The 18519-nt window shown below is 41.0% G+C and overlaps 1 protein-coding gene across 2 annotated transcripts; it reads left to right on the top strand.

The window, feature by feature from the left end:
• Positions 1-2: 2 nt before the first annotated feature.
• USP42 (ubiquitin specific peptidase 42) lies at positions 3-18209 on the top strand. 2 transcript variants are annotated; one of them, XM_048320473.1, is made up of 17 exons: positions 3-88; positions 3628-3865; positions 4621-4821; positions 5959-6069; positions 6233-6335; positions 6500-6567; positions 6731-6801; positions 7341-7423; positions 8750-8861; positions 9246-9386; positions 9589-9689; positions 10140-10278; positions 10922-11650; positions 11992-12077; positions 12811-14307; positions 14778-15070; positions 17102-18209. In XM_048320473.1, the coding sequence occupies exons 2-17, from the start codon at positions 3637-3639 to the stop codon at positions 17140-17142; spliced, it is 4005 nt and encodes a 1334-aa protein (XP_048176430.1). In that variant the 5' UTR covers positions 3-88; positions 3628-3636; the 3' UTR covers positions 17143-18209. The 2 variants fall into 2 exon arrangements, with proteins under 2 accessions (XP_048176430.1, XP_048176431.1); XM_048320474.1 differs by lacking the exon at positions 3-88 and adding an exon at positions 714-814.
• The last annotated feature ends 310 nt before the right edge of the window (positions 18210-18519 follow it).

Genomic DNA, 18519 nt, shown 5'->3' with positions numbered 1-18519 from the left:
CTGTAACAGTAGGCGGAGCGGGCCGGGCTGAGGCGGGGGCTGCGGCGAGGGGGACCCGGCAGCGCCGAGTCAAGCGGGGCCGAGCCAGGTAATGGGGCTGGGGGGCAGCGCCGGGCCCGGCGGCGGCCCCGGCACAGCCCGGCGGCACCGCGTGCGCATCCCGCCTGGAAATCAATGGGCCGGGGGGAGGGGCCGGCCCGGGAAAGGGAAGGGAAAGCGACCGGCGGGAGCAGCCGGCTCAGCCCAGCCCACCGCGCCGGGGCGCGGGCCGGGCGCTCGGCCGCTGCCCTCCTGGCTGGCGGGCAGCCGGAGGGGGTGGGACCCCCGGGCGGGGCGGGGCGCCGTCCCCAGCACGCGGCGGAGGGACCCAGCCCCGCCGCCGCCGCCACCCCCTGGGCCGGCGGGACCGGCCCCCTCCCGGCGCGGCGGTGCCTCCGCGCCCGCCCTCTCTGTTACGCGCCGGGGTCCCGCCGGCGCCCACTTCTCCTTGCTCCTACTCCTGCTGCTGTCGGCGTGGGGGACCCGGCGTGGCTCCCCCGCGTCCCGGCGCTGGCGGGAGGGCGGCCGGGACGCCCCGGCCCCGCGTCCCGCGGCGGGAGCGGCGCTGTGCCCCGCCTGGCCCCGCGTTGTTCCCGCTCGGCGCGGCGGTGGCGGCTCCCGCGGCCCCTCCGCCCCGTGCCCGGGGGGCTCCGCGCTAGGTTCGCCGCCCCCTTCTCCCCCCCCCTCCGCGTTGCCATGGGCACGGAGCCGCCGTTGGGCGCCGCCGCCGCCGCGGTCCTGCCCCCGGGCCGGGATGGGACGCGGGCCCGGACAGGTCAGCGCGGGGCCGGGAGGCGGGCACGGCACGGGCGGGGAGCCGCGGGGCTGGGGGGTCTGGCGGGTGTGCGGTGTGACGAAGAAGGGCGAGGCGGGGGCTCGCTCAGGGCCAGTTCCCGGCACCCCTCGCCTGCGTGTCGGAGTGGGTTTTGTTTTGTGTGTGTTTGGGCTCTTGCCGCGCTGAGCGCGGACATGTTGCTTGCGGTGCCCGTCCCTGCCCCTGCCAGCGGCCTTTTACTGTCGGTGTCAGAACGTTTTCGGGAACCGGGACTCTTCCGAAAGGCAGAGCGGGGGAAGCCGGGTCGGTGCCGCGGGCTTGGCGCTGGCGGTACCGGGGCGGGCGGGTCGGTTGTGAGCGGGGTCCCGGGGCTCGGGGCCGCCCGGAGCGAGGCGCTCACGGCGCCGGGCTCGGTCCCGCCACAACCAGCGGCCCCGGGACACGCAGCGCGGAGCTGTCCCGCGCCGGGCGCTCCCCGCCGCCTGCTGAGCAAGGGTAAACTCATTAATTACTTTTGCCTCTGCTGCCTTTCATTTTGTAACTAAAGTAACAGCAGCGCGGGGGGTGTGTGTTTGTGTTCCGCACTGCCCCGGGTTGTTTTGCTCCCGGCGGCGTGTGCGGTGATGTAGCGAGGTGGCTCTGCCTGGGCTTCTGCTGGAGTAGTTGCCTCCTGCTTCTTGTTTGTGCCTCGGCGTTGCCGTGTGCCGCTCTTGTTTTTTTACACTCGCTGCTGGAAACGTTTGGTTTGTACTGAGATAAAGGCGCAATCATGCTCCCTGGCTGAATGCGGTTCTGTGAACGGGATCTTGTCTAAAACCCTCCTGAGCTGTGATTTATTGTATGCAAAGCGGAGACCAAACATAAATATTTAGATCCAAGTCGTAACTGATGCGTGTTGTGATGAGACTGCGAAAAAAGAGTCTAAACAACCCTGATGCAACACTCCAAATGGGAGGGAAGCAACTGTTTGTTCTGTTTCAGTATCATACTGGGAGAAGTCTGTTATGGGAATAGCACGGGGAAAAAACGCTCAATACACACGGCAAAGTGCATTTATGTTCAGCAGTGGTACAGGAACAGAACCTGTACACGCATTGAATAGCAGGAGAGGAAGACTATCTTTTGTAATTTTTGTGCTACTTCATCACAGAGATGTTATATCCAAATTAGTTATATTGACATTTTTTAAAAGTGGTGGATCTGAGTTATTCTTGACATCCATTGATATTTGCAGGTGTCTTACTGTTTGATATCTGGTAGTGTGCTACTCGGTTGTCAAAAATAAGTTTAAAAGTACATGAGGCATCCCTCATTGGTCAGAATAAGGCCAAAGCCTGTTTGTGATAATATTCTTCTGATTGCTTTTCACTGCAGTCTTGATTCTGGTTTTTGTCTTGCAAACAAGTTTTAAATATGATGTTGGAACCCCTTCCCTTTCCATCAGGAAAAGGAGATGTCACTGGTATCTGCAATTTGAAGTCTGGATCTTACCTGAAAATCACTGAGCCCAAGAACTGTCACCTTAGTCTTTCAAATGGAAAAAGATGTCCTATTTTTTCAGTAAAATTAGTATATTTTCTTTTTTTTTGTGTATTATCATCTCTAAAATGGAAAGTGTGCACAGAGTAGATTCGGAATTGAAAATTTAGAGGGGGAAAATCTAATTAAAGGCTCCACACATCATTTGTCTTTTGTGGGCCTAGAAGTTCTCTGATTTACTTGCTTTGTTTCATCTACCCAAAATTTTATCATTAGCAATCAAGTTGTGCTATGAATCTGAAGTGCTTCATGCTTTGTTCTCTCAGTTATTTCAGGATTACAAAGCAGGTTATACTTTAAACCCTCAGTTAAGTTTATAGTTTCCCTAAACTTAAAAAGGCCCTACATGATATAGTACGATAGTAGTAAAAATTCATATATAGGAGTTGATAGTTGATCATGTAATTATTAAGCAGCTTACTATGCACACACAATGACACATATTTAAAGAGGTACCATCTTGAAACATAATCAGCATTTTATAAAGGCCTTAATATCAGTTGTTGCCTTTATTCTTGAGGACTGAGGATTTCTTTGCTTTCTTTTGCATTCATCATTTTCTTTTTATAGTTTACGTTCCTCTTTTGTTTTTCCCTGGTAAAATAGTTTCACATAACTAGAACTGAAAAAGATACTTTTTAATTCAACTTCTTGGTTGATAAGTAAGCATTGTAAATGTGATGGCTGCAAAATACCGCAAGGAGTGCTGCCAAAATTGTATCCAAACAAATACTTCTTGGAAGGGCAGAAGAAACCCAGGTGGAAATAAATTTGCAAGTGTTTTCTTGCTCTCCTTTCCCAAGATTTCTGAGCTATATCCCATCCTCTGTGTCATCTGGGGTGTGTGGTTCCCAGGAGTGAGAGCATGTTGGCCAGACAATTCCTGCTGGATCTCAACAGGCCGGCACGTGATTGTTCCACTGCTCACAGCTTCTTTTAGGAAGGAGGTCTTGGTAGCTATAGTGGTTTAAAACCCCATGGAAGTGTAAGAAATCCCATCAGTCATTAGCTCAGCAGAAGTTAAAAGCAACATTGATACAGTTTTGATGGAAAATGCTACTTTGTGCATTTAGTTGTGTGTTGGGTGGAATTTTTTTTTTTTTTTTTTTTTTTTTTTTTTTTTTAGTTTTGGGTTTGTTCCTTTGTTTGTAATCACTTTTAGCTGTTCAATTCTTCAAGTTCTTTGAGGCTAAGTGACAGGATCTCTCTTAGTCTTTCCTTTCTGGAATATTTTGGACATTCTTATGCCAAACTGAACTTTTGCCTTGTTACAGATATGAACAATGACCATAGTTAACAAGCCAAAATCTTCAAAGTCTAAAAAATCTTCCTCAAGACGGTCTGACAAATCTATGAAACCCCGTACTAAAAAAATGACATCACGCACTGCAAGTTTGGGCCGGGTACCTCCTACAGAAGATCCAAACAAAGTCTCTGTGGACAAAGGTCCTGGGGGGCATATTTATTGTAGATCATCTCAAAAATCAAAGCCTTTTGCCCAAAGAGATCTAGGTAAGTGTCTTTTGTCCTCCCTCCTTTTTCTTAAAAACAAAACCAAAGTAGAAGCAGATTTTAGTTGTTGCATTGCTATAAAATGGGCCCACAATGAATCAAGAGTTCAGCCATAGACTTCAATTCTGTGCATCCCCTGAGGCAGCTGCAGGGATAGGTGTTGCAGAACTTGGTTTTATCTATTTACAATTGATTTGTAAAGTATTTTTTATTTATGTATAATCAAATAAGGGGAGCTTTTCATAGTGCACAGATGTACCTAGGTCTCTTCTGTTCTGGAGAGAAAAGTACATTTTACCATTCATGGCTTCCATTATTCACAAGTCTTTGAATAATAACACTGCCCAGGAAGAGATTTGATATTTGTAGGGTTACTTTCTGTACTTGCTTGTCCGTCTGAGTTCTTCTTACTGTGTAACCACAAGTGTAAGTTTGTGGTTGAAGTTACAATAAGGAAAAAACCAGTAATTTAATTAATAAAGAGATTAAAGGATATAGATATAAAGAAACCAGGTACTAAAATAGAGTGGTAGTTTGTCTTGCATTAAAAGAATTAAAACAGATTAATAAATTGTTGTCCCAAACAGTGTGTTGACCAGCAAATTCACGTGGCAGTGTTAAAGCTGTGCATCGTGTGTTGCTGTGTTTTGGAGTAGAGCTGGTTCTTCAGGCTGCTCCTGCAGAAACCTACCTTTTAAATACCTGCTTTAAAACAAAACCAATACAACTCTTTCTAAAAGAAAGTTTTCTTGCAGTTGTTAATGATGGGATTGCTCCGCCACAAAGAATTCTTTTTCCACCTGAGAAAATCTGTATGGATTGGCAACAAACACAAAGTGTTGGAGTTGGGCTGCAGAACCTCGGCAACACATGTTTCCTTAATTCTACTCTCCAGTGTTTGACCTACACGCCTCCTCTTGCCAATTACATGCTTTCTCTTGAGCACACCAAGTCATGTGAGTACTTTCTAACACTATAAATCTGTTGGACAGCTCCAGAGGTGAAAGAAAAACAGTGGCTCTGTGAAGAAAATCCTTAGTTGTCCTGTTTTGCCTGTAGAAGCAGGTTTTGCACATGATCTTAAAGGTCTTTTTCAGCCTAAATGGTTCTATGATTCTGCTAACAGGAAGCTCAGAATTATAGGAGGCATATAAAGTGAATTTGTTAATTTAATGTGCCACGGTAAAACTTAAAGAAAAGATCATTTCTTGCTTCATGTGAATAATAAAGTACATTGTAAAGTAAGGCATTTGATGAACATTTGGCATTTGGGCTTCCTGCTGGTGGAAAGGTGGTAAAATTTAGGATGCTGGCGTTGAAGATTCTTAGTGTTCACAGCTGAGATACTGCAGTGCACTAATACTGTGATAAATTGTGTGTTCAATGTTGACCCATTAAAAAACCCAAACATTCTAGAGAGCGCTACGAACTAATATCTTATGAACTCAAATAGAAATTTGGGATGGGGATGGATTAAAATTTAGGCTGATTTTAATCTAAATAATTAAGTTTGTATTTTTTAAATGCTGGAATTTGTGTTCTTTGAATTTTGTTTTTCTACTTGAATTTATTTAAGCCTAGGGGAGCTTCTTTTTATATCCATAAATGTGGTTTTTTCCTAAGGCACCTCTATGCTTTCTAGTATGGTATCTTAATGTGTATTCCTAGAAGTTTGATTGCATTTTGTTCCCATATGAAAATTATTTCCGTTCAGAATCGTAGAATGGTTTGGGCTGGAAGGAACCTTCAAAATGATTTAGTTCCAATCCCCTGCCATGGGCAGGGACACCTTCCACTGGGAGTGTTCCAGGCCAGGTTGGATGGGGCTTTGAGCAGCCTGGTCTGTGATTTTAAGAGTTTTATTCTGTACAGTTCTGCATATTAAAATGCCACAAAACTGTTGGGATATTGACACCTTAGGAGAAGGGAATGTAACACAGAGAGTGGACATTGCACCCACAACTTAGATTATTATTATTTTGGGGTGGGTTTGTTTTTTAGCAATGTACATTTGACTGGAATCAGTCAAATATACATTGCTGAAAAGATACAAATTTGACTGGAATGGGATGCTGTCTTCTTTCACTGTCTAGGTCATGTAGAAGGATTCTGTATGATGTGCACAATGGAAAGTCACATCAACCAGGTCCTGTGTTGCTCTAATAATGCCATCAAACCTACGTCTGTTATCAATGGCCTTAAAAGTAAGTAGTATAGCTTTACTTTCTTTGTTTTGTTTTTAGTTTTTCAAAGAGTTATTTGATGCATATAAATTATTCTGATACTTTAAAGAAGAGATATTTTAGAAATCTGTGTTTTCTTTCATTCTATAAGAAATAAATATATAATAACCTTCTTATTTATTAGGAATAGGAAAACATTTCCATTTTGGCAGTCAAGAGGATGCACATGAATTCTTATGCTTCACTGTTGATGCTTTACAGAAAGCTTGCTTGAATGGAAGCACCAAGTAAGCATAAACTAATTAAATTTAAATGTTTCTTAGCCCCTCTTACTACTTTAATTACTATCATGAATTAAAATCTATGTCCTTGGTTTTCATAAAACCAAAAATTGTTTGCGGAGTTAACTGTGCTTTCAGTCTTCTGAGGTCTGACTCTAATTTATTTCCAGGTTAGACAGATCTTCTCAAGCCACCACGCTTATTTATCAAATATTTGGAGGATATCTAAGATCTCGAGGTACTTTTTAAAAAAATCTACTGTCTTCCGAACTGATCTGTGTCTTTTTGTCTGCCTGTAGCAAAGGAATTTGTAGTTTGACTAAAGTAATGTGTACTAATAATTTAAATTCATGCAGTTAGTCTCATTCACATGATGTTAAGCATTTGTATTTTGTTTCCAGTAAAGTGCTTGAACTGCAAAGCAGTGTCGGATACGTACGAGCCATTTCTCGACGTTACTTTGGATATAAAGGTAAGATGTTTTGTGAGCATGGATTGAGATGTAGAAAGGCCTATAGAGCTTCATAAAATAAAGTCATTTTCCTTAAAAACATATCTTGTTGAAACAAAAGAACTTGGTGGTGGATGTGGGTGGATTGGACTTTGTTATTCTGTGGAAGCCGTGGAAATGCTCTCTGTGTTTGGATTGGATTTAAGCTGGAAAAATAATAATTATGTCTACACAAACAGTGATACAATCATACTTCTCAATTATTCTACTTCAATATACATCTATTGTCAGACTGATGGGTTTGATTGTTCTCATTATTGGTGCCAAAGCATACCACAGATATTGTCTGGCACTGCAAAATTTATTTATTTTGAAGTAGGATCATTTTCAAATGAGGTAAAGGCTCAATGAATTCTGTTTCTGTCTCCTCCTTCACAGTGTTTGCTGTTCACAATAGGTCACTTAAGTATGAACTAGCAAGGTTCTCTTGTATAGTGCTTGTAAGTGCTTGAAATTTTGCATTTCTTGTGACTTAGTGCTCTACTTTCTTACTCATCCAGGCAGTTACATCTGTCACCAGAGCTCTAGAACAATTTGTGAAACCAGAACAACTGGACGGTGAAAATAGCTATAAGTGTAGCAAGTAAGATTATTATTAATTACACTTTAATAAAAGATACACGTTTAATGCAGTGCATGACTTGGAGGATAAGTTATCTCTTGACTTTGTTTACCATTAAGACAGACATGGCTTGCTGTTTCATTTAGTTTTGTTTACACAACTAATATACTGAAATCATTCAAACCTTGGAAAATAATGCACTTGTTTCTAAGTGAGTAACTTTAATGTTTCTGTTGGAATATTTGGAAATATGTTATAAGAATTGTGTTGCTCACATTAGACTTTTATTCCTAATGTTGTCTGTACTGGGGCTTGTCATCCTTCCTAAGGGTGAAGTTGCACACTAAAATACTCATGGCTGGAAGTTAAAAGGCGTGTCTGATAAGAAGTGGTGAGCTGGAGCACAGGGCCATGGACAAGGATTTGGGGTGGGAGGCAACACCAGCTTAGTCACACATAAACCCAGAAGCTTTAGTCTTTTTGTGAGTTTGAAAAGAAAGGTTTGGTATACATACAATGTCATTTCCATTGCAGGCAAGCTATTATATTACTTTTCAGTTTCCTTTTTGTTTTCTACCATTATTTTTTCTAATAAAGACTACTGCCTGAAAATTTTGTTTCTAAATACAAGTTACAGAATTTTATAAACCACCTTTTTTTTTTTTTTTTGTATTCTGGGTGGGTCTTTTTTTTACACTGGCTTTCACTATCAGTTTGGAATTCTGTGCCTTGTATTTTGACATCAGTTTGAAAAGAGGCTATTAAATTCTTTCTGTTTGTTAGCTCTCAGCAGTATTTTTCTTCACAATGTAAAGTGACATATTTCAGTCTTTATGCTGATTGTTGCATTTCAGGACTTAGTCTGTACCTCCTTTGAGTGTGCAGTGCAACATACAAAATTACCAATTTTGTTTTCAAAGACTGCAGAGGGTTTCAGTGTCTTTCCAGGCAACCTCAGTTCAAGAAAACTCAATATTGTCCAGTGTCTGCCTCTTTGCAGAATGGCTGACTGTTTCCTTCCAGTGATTTTTGTTTACATTTTTTACAGCCTTACCTTTTTGGCTTAAGAAAGATACGTGTTCAGACATTTATTTGGCTATCAAGAGATAATGTCCTAAATCCTTTATTATTTGTTCTGTAGAGCTGTCTCTAATGTCCTATCTTCTCTCTCTTAACAAAGCTGAAATGCAGTTTATGGATTTAAGAAAAGATCTAACATATTACACAAACAAATATCATTCAAATAGCATAAGCATGTGTGAGAGATGAAAACTTGTTTGACTTCTGGGTGAGAAAAGAATATACTGTGCTTGTCTTGTTAAAAATATGTCTGTGCTTGTTTTAAAGGTGTAAAAAGATGGTCCCAGCATCAAAGAGATACACGATACATCGCTCTTCCAATGTTCTCACAATATCACTGAAAAGATTTGCAAATTTTACAGGTGGAAAGATCAACAAGGTATGTTTGTAGCTGGAATGCTACTTTATCTTCTCAGAATGGGACGTTTCCCAAAGATGAATACTCATTTTAAAGTTGTTCACATTTTCAGGCAGTACCTGTAAGAGAAATCGATACAACAACTTAGCAGCAGTGGCTGCTTCTTTCTTTTTTAATTGTGATAAAGTTCCTGTGTGACCATAAGAACATACCTTACCCTTAAAGAGCTAATTCTGTAGAAAATAGCTCCCTGCAGTTAAGTTATTAAATGTTGTTTCTGAGAATAGGCATTTTTAAGTGAATCGAAAAATATGTAAGTCCCTAGTCTGTGTTTGTAGAAATGTTTTTTTCAGGCTGTTCTCTGAAGTATTTCAGGATAATGTTTGAATCTTTGTCTGTGTTTAGGATGTAAAATACCCTGAATATTTGGATCTTCGAGCATATATGTCCCAATCCATTGGAGAACCCCTCATCTATGCTTTATATGCAGTTCTTGTACATAGTGGCTTCAACTGTAATGCTGGACACTATCTCTGCTTCATAAAGGTAGGTGTCAGCTCAACTTCTAGCAGGGTAAAATATATGCTGGCAAAGAAATCAAAATGTTACTGGTAACCCCTGGCTTTAGGGGAAAACATTGCATCATGTGCTTTGTTTGCTTTGGTGTGCTTTGTTCTGTAGTGCTCTATCTGTGATGTCCTTTGGAACGCATGCAATTCATCTGAAGTTGTTCTGTCTTTGTTTGCAGGCTGGTAATGGACTTTGGTACCGAATGAATGATGCCTCAGTAGAGCTTTCTGATATCAAAACAGTTCTCAATCAGCAAGCTTATGTACTTTTTTATATCAGGTAATAACAAACACCAGTTGTGCTCAGGATATTTTTACTATGAAGTTGTTGATACTTTTCTTGTGTTCAAGTCTTTTTGTTTTCACCCTAGGAAAATATTATTGTTTGTATACTTCTGTCAAAGTGGAAATTCCCCATGTCATTTATTATCTCTCGTTGCTTGACATTAAACTTCTGCTCTTGGGTACACTGCATTATATCTGCTCTCTGTAGCTGGCCACCTTAGAAAAAAGGAGAAATCATGGCCATAGATGGTGTGAGGCTGAAGCATTGCTCTGGGAAGTCATTGTAGGAGGACTATTATCTAATCTTCAGTTTGTAGTCTTGGCTAAATCTTCCTCATGTGTCTTTCATGTCATATACACTGTTCCTGTGAGATTATAGGGTGGGGTTTAATCTAGGGACAGGCTGAAGGCAAAGCTCTGAGCTAAGGTGCCCTTGTCTCCCAAGGCGCTACGATCTGACGCTGGGCGAGCGAGCCTTTTACCTGCCCGCGCCGTCCTACCCCCGCACCTTCCTCGGCCAGCGCGGAGCCAACAGCAAGCAGGCTGCATTTATGGGGCCACGCCTTCCTCCTCACATGATCAAGGTAATTGGAGCAGGGCAGATTATAGCACCAAATTATGGTGGGTTTTCATGTGGGGTTGGGGGGTTTTTTTGAGTTTTTTCTTCCCTTCCACACTGCAGGTTTTTTCACGGCCCTCATGCTGGAGCCAGAGTTATTCAAACAGTAGCTAATCCTAAATTGTGCAGCCTTGCCACTTTGTTACTTTACCCTTCCAGCTCAGCTTTCTAAAGCACTGAGAGCTGTGCTCGAGACAATTTAAGTCGTCTATTAATGCCTAAATAATTTAAATTTACAAAGTAAAAGCCCCGTCCCTATCACTGTCACTTTAGTTGAGACAGTGATAGAAAAAAAATTGTCTTGTTCCTGGGTACCAGCAGAATCATTCCAGTGTTGTCAGAGAATGTTTTAAAAGGAAAATAAATATTTTTGGGATAGCTTTAGTCAATGTTAAGTTGTTTGGGTGGGTGTCAAAACTGATGCTCATTTGATACCAAAAGCAGGATTTACACACACTTGTTGGACTTGCAGTTATATTGGAAGGGAGATGAGGTTTCTTCTTAGGTGTTGAGGCAATCTGTAGAACTATTTAGCGTGAGAATTCAATGTTGTAAACCTTGCAATGCTGTGTTTGAACATATCCATCTTACAATCTCATTAAATCCAGAGTTCCAGTCGCTTAAATGGAAATGGACCCTTGAAAGAGGATCCCAGTACTGTTGGTGTTGCTGTAAAAAGGCCGTCTTCAGCTCCACCAACAGCTTGTGTTCAAAACTGGGCAATTTCCAGGCCTTCAATGACAGACCCTTCAAAGCCCCAGAAGATCACGATCAGTATTCACAACAAGCTGCCCTCACGCCAGACGGTGTCGCAGGCGGAGTGTCCGAGCAGTGCTGTGGAGGAGGAGGATCTGAAGCCCCTTCCTTCAGCCACAATTACAAACTCTTCCGCAGCAGAGCCTACCTCAAACCTAGCCGCAGTGTCAGTTGCTACTAATGTCTCCAAGCAGGAGGTTCCTGATGAAATCTTTGTTGAGCCAGCAGTGAATGGAAACCCTAAGCTCTGTTCTGATAACACAGTCCCATACGGTGCAGAACCTTCAGGAAAATCCGAGGAGTCCAAGGGCTTGTTTAAAAGGAATTGCAACGTCATATCTTCCAATGGAATTCTGATTGGGAAGGTGGTCCGTACATTGCATAATTCCCATTCGTCCTGTCAGAATGCTGAAGAAAGATCCCAACATGAGCTGCCAAAAATTGATTCCTTAAATGGTGCTATTAGTTTAGATAATGAATATAAAGAAAATGGACTGAAACTTGATGATTCCACTTGCCAAGTCCAACCCGTTAAACCTTCTGAGATTTTCTTCTCTAAAGCAAATGGAGTGCTTGAAATGGTGAGTTACGTTTGTTCCTCTGGACTTCCTCACTTGTGATATATTCAATATTCATGAGCACTACATTCTAACCCTTTGTGCTGTTATCCCACTGAATTTGCAGAGCTGAGCTGACACATGACATATGTCAACATAAGAGAAGTTCAGGGAGAGAAGACTTCATAAGTTTCATAAAATACATTTTTGAGCGAAGTGGGGGATGATGTGTAAAGTGGGAGTAGTGCAGGTAGCTCAGTGTGATCTTGTTTAACATCTGATGTTGGAAGTTTGTCAACAACAGTAGTTTTCTACTAAAAATAGCTTTTTCTTTCTGATTGTTAACTTCTGTGTTTTAATTGTAGATGCCTAAAGCTTTGTCACCAGATCCTCAAGGTATCTTAGAATCTCTTACATACAGCCAGTTGAACAGCTTGTCAGAGGAAAAAAGGTAAAATGAGTACACACTGATTAAAACAAGATTTCATACAAGTTTATTATTATTTTACCCCTCTACTAACACTACTTAAGAGATTTACATCAGTACAGAGAATTCCACACTGTACATGTGGTATTGCAAACATCAGCACTGGGCACACATTATTCTGATACTAAATACAGGCAGACAGTTTCACTCCTGTAAAACTTTCACAGGATGTTTTTACATTTTTCTTCCATTGTCTGGAATACTTTTCTATTCCTCTTTCCCTTTTTTGCATCCTAGGATGAGTGAATGTAAATTCCCACAATCTGCTCTCCCGTTTGGGAGAGAGTGGGAGATCTGTGTGTTTACCTTTTTTCTAATTGGGGGGAGAGCAAATATCACTCTTCTGGCTACTGATGTGATTCAGAGCTGCAAGTGGAAGGAGATGGATGTGTTGGGGTTTCTAATTAAAACAGGGGGATTTTCTCTCAATTTTGCTTGTGTGTTATTTGAAAAATGCCTAAAAATGGTGGATTTTTCAAGGCAAGACTTGAAGAATTGAGAAAAGAAAAACTCTCCATGGGAGCAGAGGGAGGTGTAAGAATAATTTTCTAAGGACAATGTCTTTCAGAGTTTTGCATTAGCCACCTTTTTTGTTTCTTTTTTCTTTTTTTTTTTTTTTTTACTTCAGGAGATTTTACTCCTAATATCTTTTAGATGGACTTTTTCAAGTTAAAAATATGTTTTTGTTTTTATGCAGTGTCTCTGGATCTCAGAAATCTTCTGACAATGATGGTCTTATGGAAACTGTAGTGATGGAAGCACTGTTTGCCTATGAAGATTCCAGGAAGGTTTCTTCCAACTTCAGCTGTGACGTTGAGAAACTTTTTACTCAATCAGATTCTGAAACTGTTTTTACCAAAGAAGAAGTTGCTGAAAGTATTATAACAAAAGCTGATAATGCACATCTCAATATTAATGGTCAGCACAAGGTTAGGAAAAAATCCTTGGATACTGAAGGTGAATTCCTTGGGCAGTGCGAGTCTGAAGACATCAGAGATAAAGACAAACTAAGAAGATCAAAGGAACCTGAACTCATTTCAAAAGAAAATCCTTTGTACATGAAAGGGTCTCCTGAGAGCAAAGAGAAATTAGGGCAAACTTCCTCTATAAAGCCTGACATTGAATGTAGTTCTAAAAAACTTGCATCTCTAGATATTACAGATAAATGCCAAGATACAAAGGACATTTCTAATAACTATGTAGAGGTACCACCCGTTAATGACTCCTCTATTACAAAACTGGATAAAGTATTGGAAAGTCAATTTTCTAGAGCAGATGAGGGACTGAGTAATAAAATATGTGAAGAAGATGATAAACATATGAAAAAAAATAAGAAAAAAATCCACGACTCTAAAAGAACTGACAAAGAGCACTACCGGAGGAAGAGAGAAAACTCGGACACTGAGGAGAAGGAGAGGCAAACCAGAAACAAACCAGATGATCATTCCCACAGGAGGAGGAGCTCTCACAGCATGGAAAAAAACAAGCAAAGCCGTCATAAGCAGGAGTATTGCAGTGAGAGCAAGTACAGATCCTCCCACAATGAAAGAAACAGTCCCAGTAATGGCAGGAGCTCAGGAAAATATTCTCGTTACAGATCCCGAAGCAGAGAAAGGACAGATCCAGACAGGAACAGGTATTATTATTCCAAAGGAGACAGACCTTGGATTAGAGAAAGATACTATCAAGATGAACCACGGAGATGGGAAAAATGCAGATACTACAATGATTATTATTCCTCCCATGGAACAAGGGATGGTAGGGAGAGGAAGTCCTCTCATTGTGATAAAGACTATGACAAATTGAGCCAAGCTTACAGCAGGTCACACAAGGATTATCATTGCAAAAGCAGATGGGCTCACAGCACACTCTCCCGAGAGGAGGATGTGCATCACTTCAGCAGCCACAGAGCAAACTTCCACCACTGTTCAGTACCTCAGCAGCACTCGGAAAAATACTCTCGTGAAAGGCACACACTTCCACCAGTGTCAGCTCACTCAAATTTTGAGGACTCTTCCCGGGAAAATGAAAAAGAAAAACTAAGAAATAGCAAAAGAAAATACTCCCACCAAGAAGAAAGTGGAAGTGACATAGAAAAGAAATGCCGAAAGGTGGATGACCAAAGAATCAAAAAGTATAAGAAGGTCAAGAAGAAAAAGAAGTCCAAAGATAAACATCGAGAGAAGGATTACAAGTAAGCAAGGATTCCAGCATAATCAGCAATTTTTTCCTAATTATTTTCTGGGTATTTCTCATGTCTGCCTTTTTTTCCTTGTTTCTAAGTAACTTTTCTGTCATAATGTGACGGGATCATGTCATTAGGTTGGCCAAGTGAAGATAGGAAAGATGTTGCTGAATTGTGTTAGAACACTAGAGCTGGACAATGTAGTCAGAATAACATCTGCACACCGTTCTTGGTTAGGTTACAATTTTAATTTTTTTTTTTTAATTCCCCATATGCCTGTTAATGATTTGTGTACAAACCAGGACCTCTTGTCCTTCATTCTGAGGGCTTAAGGTTGCTGCATCTAAATTAAGTTAGATGTGCAGAAATTACCACAAAGTAGCAGACACTCTGCAAGTCGTCACCTGTGGTAAATAAATAACATTTCATATATACATCAAGTGCCACATCTGTTTTTCTAACTTGCATGTTTCCTTCAGACTTTATGATTTGGATTGCTCTGTGCTCCACTTTGACAATGACAATCGCAAACATAAGAAAAAGAAGAAAAAGAAGAAGCATGACAGGAAACTGAAAGACTTACTGGAATATTTAGATCCTCGTTTCCAGAAGAAAACATGGGAGAAGAAGGAAGAATCCCATCCTCCAGATGACCATTTATGTGAGCAATACAGAAACCAGGGCAGTAAACAACCCTACAAGGAAGAGAAGCCTTCTGGTGCAGGTGACAGCAAGAAATACAGCTCCATGGCATCCAACGAGTATGTCAGAGGTAAGGGGCCCTGGGATGCTGGCAGGACTCCTGGTTATTCATAACCATCTTTAAATTCTTGTGTGATAAAATCCCTGGGTTTTATCATGGCTTCCAAACACTATCGTGGCAGGGGGTTGGAAATAGATGATCTTTAAGATGCCTTCCAACCCAAACCATTCTGTAATTTAAGTAAAATACCACATTCAGCTGTTCAGAGCATAGAAACAGTGCTGGTTGCTCACTCAGAGTAACAGAAGTTGGTGATGATACTGAAATATTGTTGGTCCAGGTGTAGCTCTGCCTTCTCCTAAGCACAGCTGTCAAACCTCCAGAGGACACTTCACAATTAAACACCTGGAGAGTGTTAAATTCCTGCTATTGTTTTATTCAGTTGTGGGGTTTTTCTGTTAGCATAGGCTTAAACAATACATAGAAGTGGGCTGAGGAAACAGCTCTTCCCCAGTTTTTAATATTTAGAAAATCTGATTGGTGCTTCTTACAAAAAACCTGAATATGAATTTGTGTGCCTGACTAAATTTACACTGAGCTCTCAGCTGTTGCTTGTCATAATCTCAACTTGGGCTCACAGTAGATAAATTAATTAAATTAATTAGCTCTAAAATTATGCAATGAAGATGATTGCATACTGCAACAAATTCAACATCTAAAATCAAACTTGACAACATCTCCCGTGAAATTTTTGCTGAACAGAAGTGTTTATTATAGAAATAAAATATTATTAAATGGCTATTATCTGACATAAACCAGTTCCAGTTACCCATCTATTTTAATAAAAAACCAAAACAATCCCCCAGCTATCTATTTTACTCGAAGATAAGTGAAGTAATCCCTGAAGAAGACAGCTCACTATCCAAAAGCAAATTTTATTGTCAAATTTTCTACGTTTTATACCTACCCATGGTTTAAGAACTGGGTTAATGGTCAGGAGGGAAAGCTGATTGTTCACCCATTATTCTTTAACAAGAAAAATTTAAGAACTGAGTTGAGGTCTTTCAAATCCTAATGTTGTAAAAAGAGATTTCTTTTATAATACTCATGTCCAAAATAACCCTTATTGCACTAAAAGGTTATCGAGCTGATAAATCAGGAACTAAACAGAACAAAATGCTTGTGATCAGTAGTGGTTTGGCCTTAGTGATTTTCTGGCCAGCAGATGGCAAACTCGGGTTTTTCCAAACCAGTCAGGTTTAGTGAGGAGTTCAGTGTCCTGCCGTGCTCACAGGGCACTGGGGCTGCTGGGCTGTGCAGGGAGGGAGCCGTTCATCCATTGCACAACTCGCCCCTCACAACTCGAGGGGAGATGAGGGCTGGCAAAAGCAATTTTTTCAAGTCTTGAGAATTTTAGTATTTCCTCAAGTGCATGGATGTTAATTCCATCTTCTGGAAGGTCAATGTTTTTTTTGTTTTTTTTTTTTAATGGGTCTCAGAAGTCTCTGAACAATGAAAGCTGCTTTCCAAAGAGGCCACTTGGGCTGTGTTTTTAGAGTATTGAACCTCTCAAACAAGGTAGGGACAGGCGTGGAACCACTGAAGAGGAATTGTGAGGTTGTGCCTTTTCACCACAACTCCTGTTATTTTGAAGGAATTAATAAGGATGAAAACAGCTAGTGCCGAGTTGTGGTTTAAGAAAAATTCACACAGGATGGGAGAAGGAGCAGCTTTGAAGCAGTTCTTTCCTACATTCCTACATGTCCTCTCCAGCAAATTTCTGAGGGCTCTGCCTTTGTGGCTAAGATCTGGTCAGCCTGACCACAAGATTGTTACTAAAACAACAATGCTGTTTGGGCAGACCTTAAATTAAATTTGATTCAGCCAAGGTCCAGCACTTGCTGTTAAAGCAGGTGGCTCTGTCCTGTTCAGCAGCCTTAGCTGAGAACTGGGATGCAGTTGGTGTGTGAGGAGGTTGGATCCTGTACTGAGGGAGCAGATGGAGCTGGGGAAGATTTGAGCCTTTTAGAAATCAAGCCTGAGACAGTTTTCTGTTTAATGTCCCAGCAGAGCCTGACCTTGCTTCCTTTTGCCTTTCAGATGTGGAGCTGACTGATGAAAGCCTTCAATACTCAGACTGAACCCACCACCAACCCCAATGACTTCTGACCACCAACCCCAGCAACCCTTCACCTTCAAAACCAACAACTTTTCATCATCAAAACCAATGACTTCTTACCTTCAACGACTTCTTACCTTCAAACCTGACATTACCAATATTGACCATCAAAACTTAAAATTTATTATCAATTACCATCAAGACAAAATCCAGTCATAAGTGGTGCTTAACATTTCTGTACAGAATTTTACCATGTAAGAACTTTTTTTTAGTTTTTAACTTGAGACTTTCTTTTTTAAAATATACTTCTAATCCAAAAGGGTGAAAACTTTTTACAACTGCTGAACATTGTAAATTACCACATAAATATCTCACTGTGCTGAGATAATGCCCTGGAATAGACCATCTCAAATGCTGCTTAATTACAGACTCAGGTTGACTTTATGTTATTCATGTAATGTTACTCCAAGTTAAGACATCTGGTGCAAGAGCGACCAGGAATTATAAAAGTTGCAACTGACAGTCTGTATATTTAATTTAAAGACTTATTTAAAACTTCACAAGTTTTGCAAGAGCTTCATTTTTTTCTGTGGTCTGACACTAGAAACTAATTTACTTCACATTTGAGTTATATTCAAGATCTGAAGAAAATCTTCTGGTTTTCGGCATTGTGAAACAACAAATATGCAGTTCTGAATGTATCTCTCAAGACTATTTGTATATTGTTCCATATGTTTTTATTACATTTTCTTAATATACTGTCATTTGTCTTAAGTCTCAGTTGTCTGTTTTGTCTCTCTAAAGTGTCTAGTTACAGACAAATTCATACTGTGATTTTTATTTTTATTATTAAATGCTATCAAACTGTGATGCACTTATTATTCACTGGTCCTGCATCAGGAGATGAGTGGGGAACCTGTATTAAATACAGTTCATCTGAATAATCTGTCTGGTTTATACAAGCTGTGTTGTTCAGAGATGTCTAAAGTTTGATCTTTGTTTTTTTAAAGATAAAAAGCACTTGCCCCACTGTAAATATATAGCATGTAAAATTTATATAGTATATAAATACAGCAAAGTTAAAATGGATTTTTACTTGAGTTTTACTTGAGTTATTTAACGTGCACTGTGTCATGGGAGCTGACAGCTGTCAGAGCATGTTTGACACTCCAGAAGTCACATTTTCCTCTCAGTGTAGGGGAGAAGATGCTGTTGATGTGAGCCAGAGAAGATCAGTAGCCCAGGACTGCAGCTGCCCAGACAACGATGCAGAAGGCTTCTCCTTTGAACTCAAAGCTGCCCCAGCCAGGCACCAGGCTGGGAGCTCAGCAGGAGCTTCTTATTGTGTGTGACAAAATAAAAAAAAACCAATTAAAAAAAAACAGCAAAAAAGAGCAAG

Source organism: Corvus hawaiiensis, chromosome 16, assembly GCF_020740725.1.
Source record: "Corvus hawaiiensis isolate bCorHaw1 chromosome 16, bCorHaw1.pri.cur, whole genome shotgun sequence".
NCBI lineage: Eukaryota > Metazoa > Chordata > Aves > Passeriformes > Corvidae > Corvus > Corvus hawaiiensis.
This window is presented reverse-complemented; position numbering and strand designations above follow the sequence as displayed.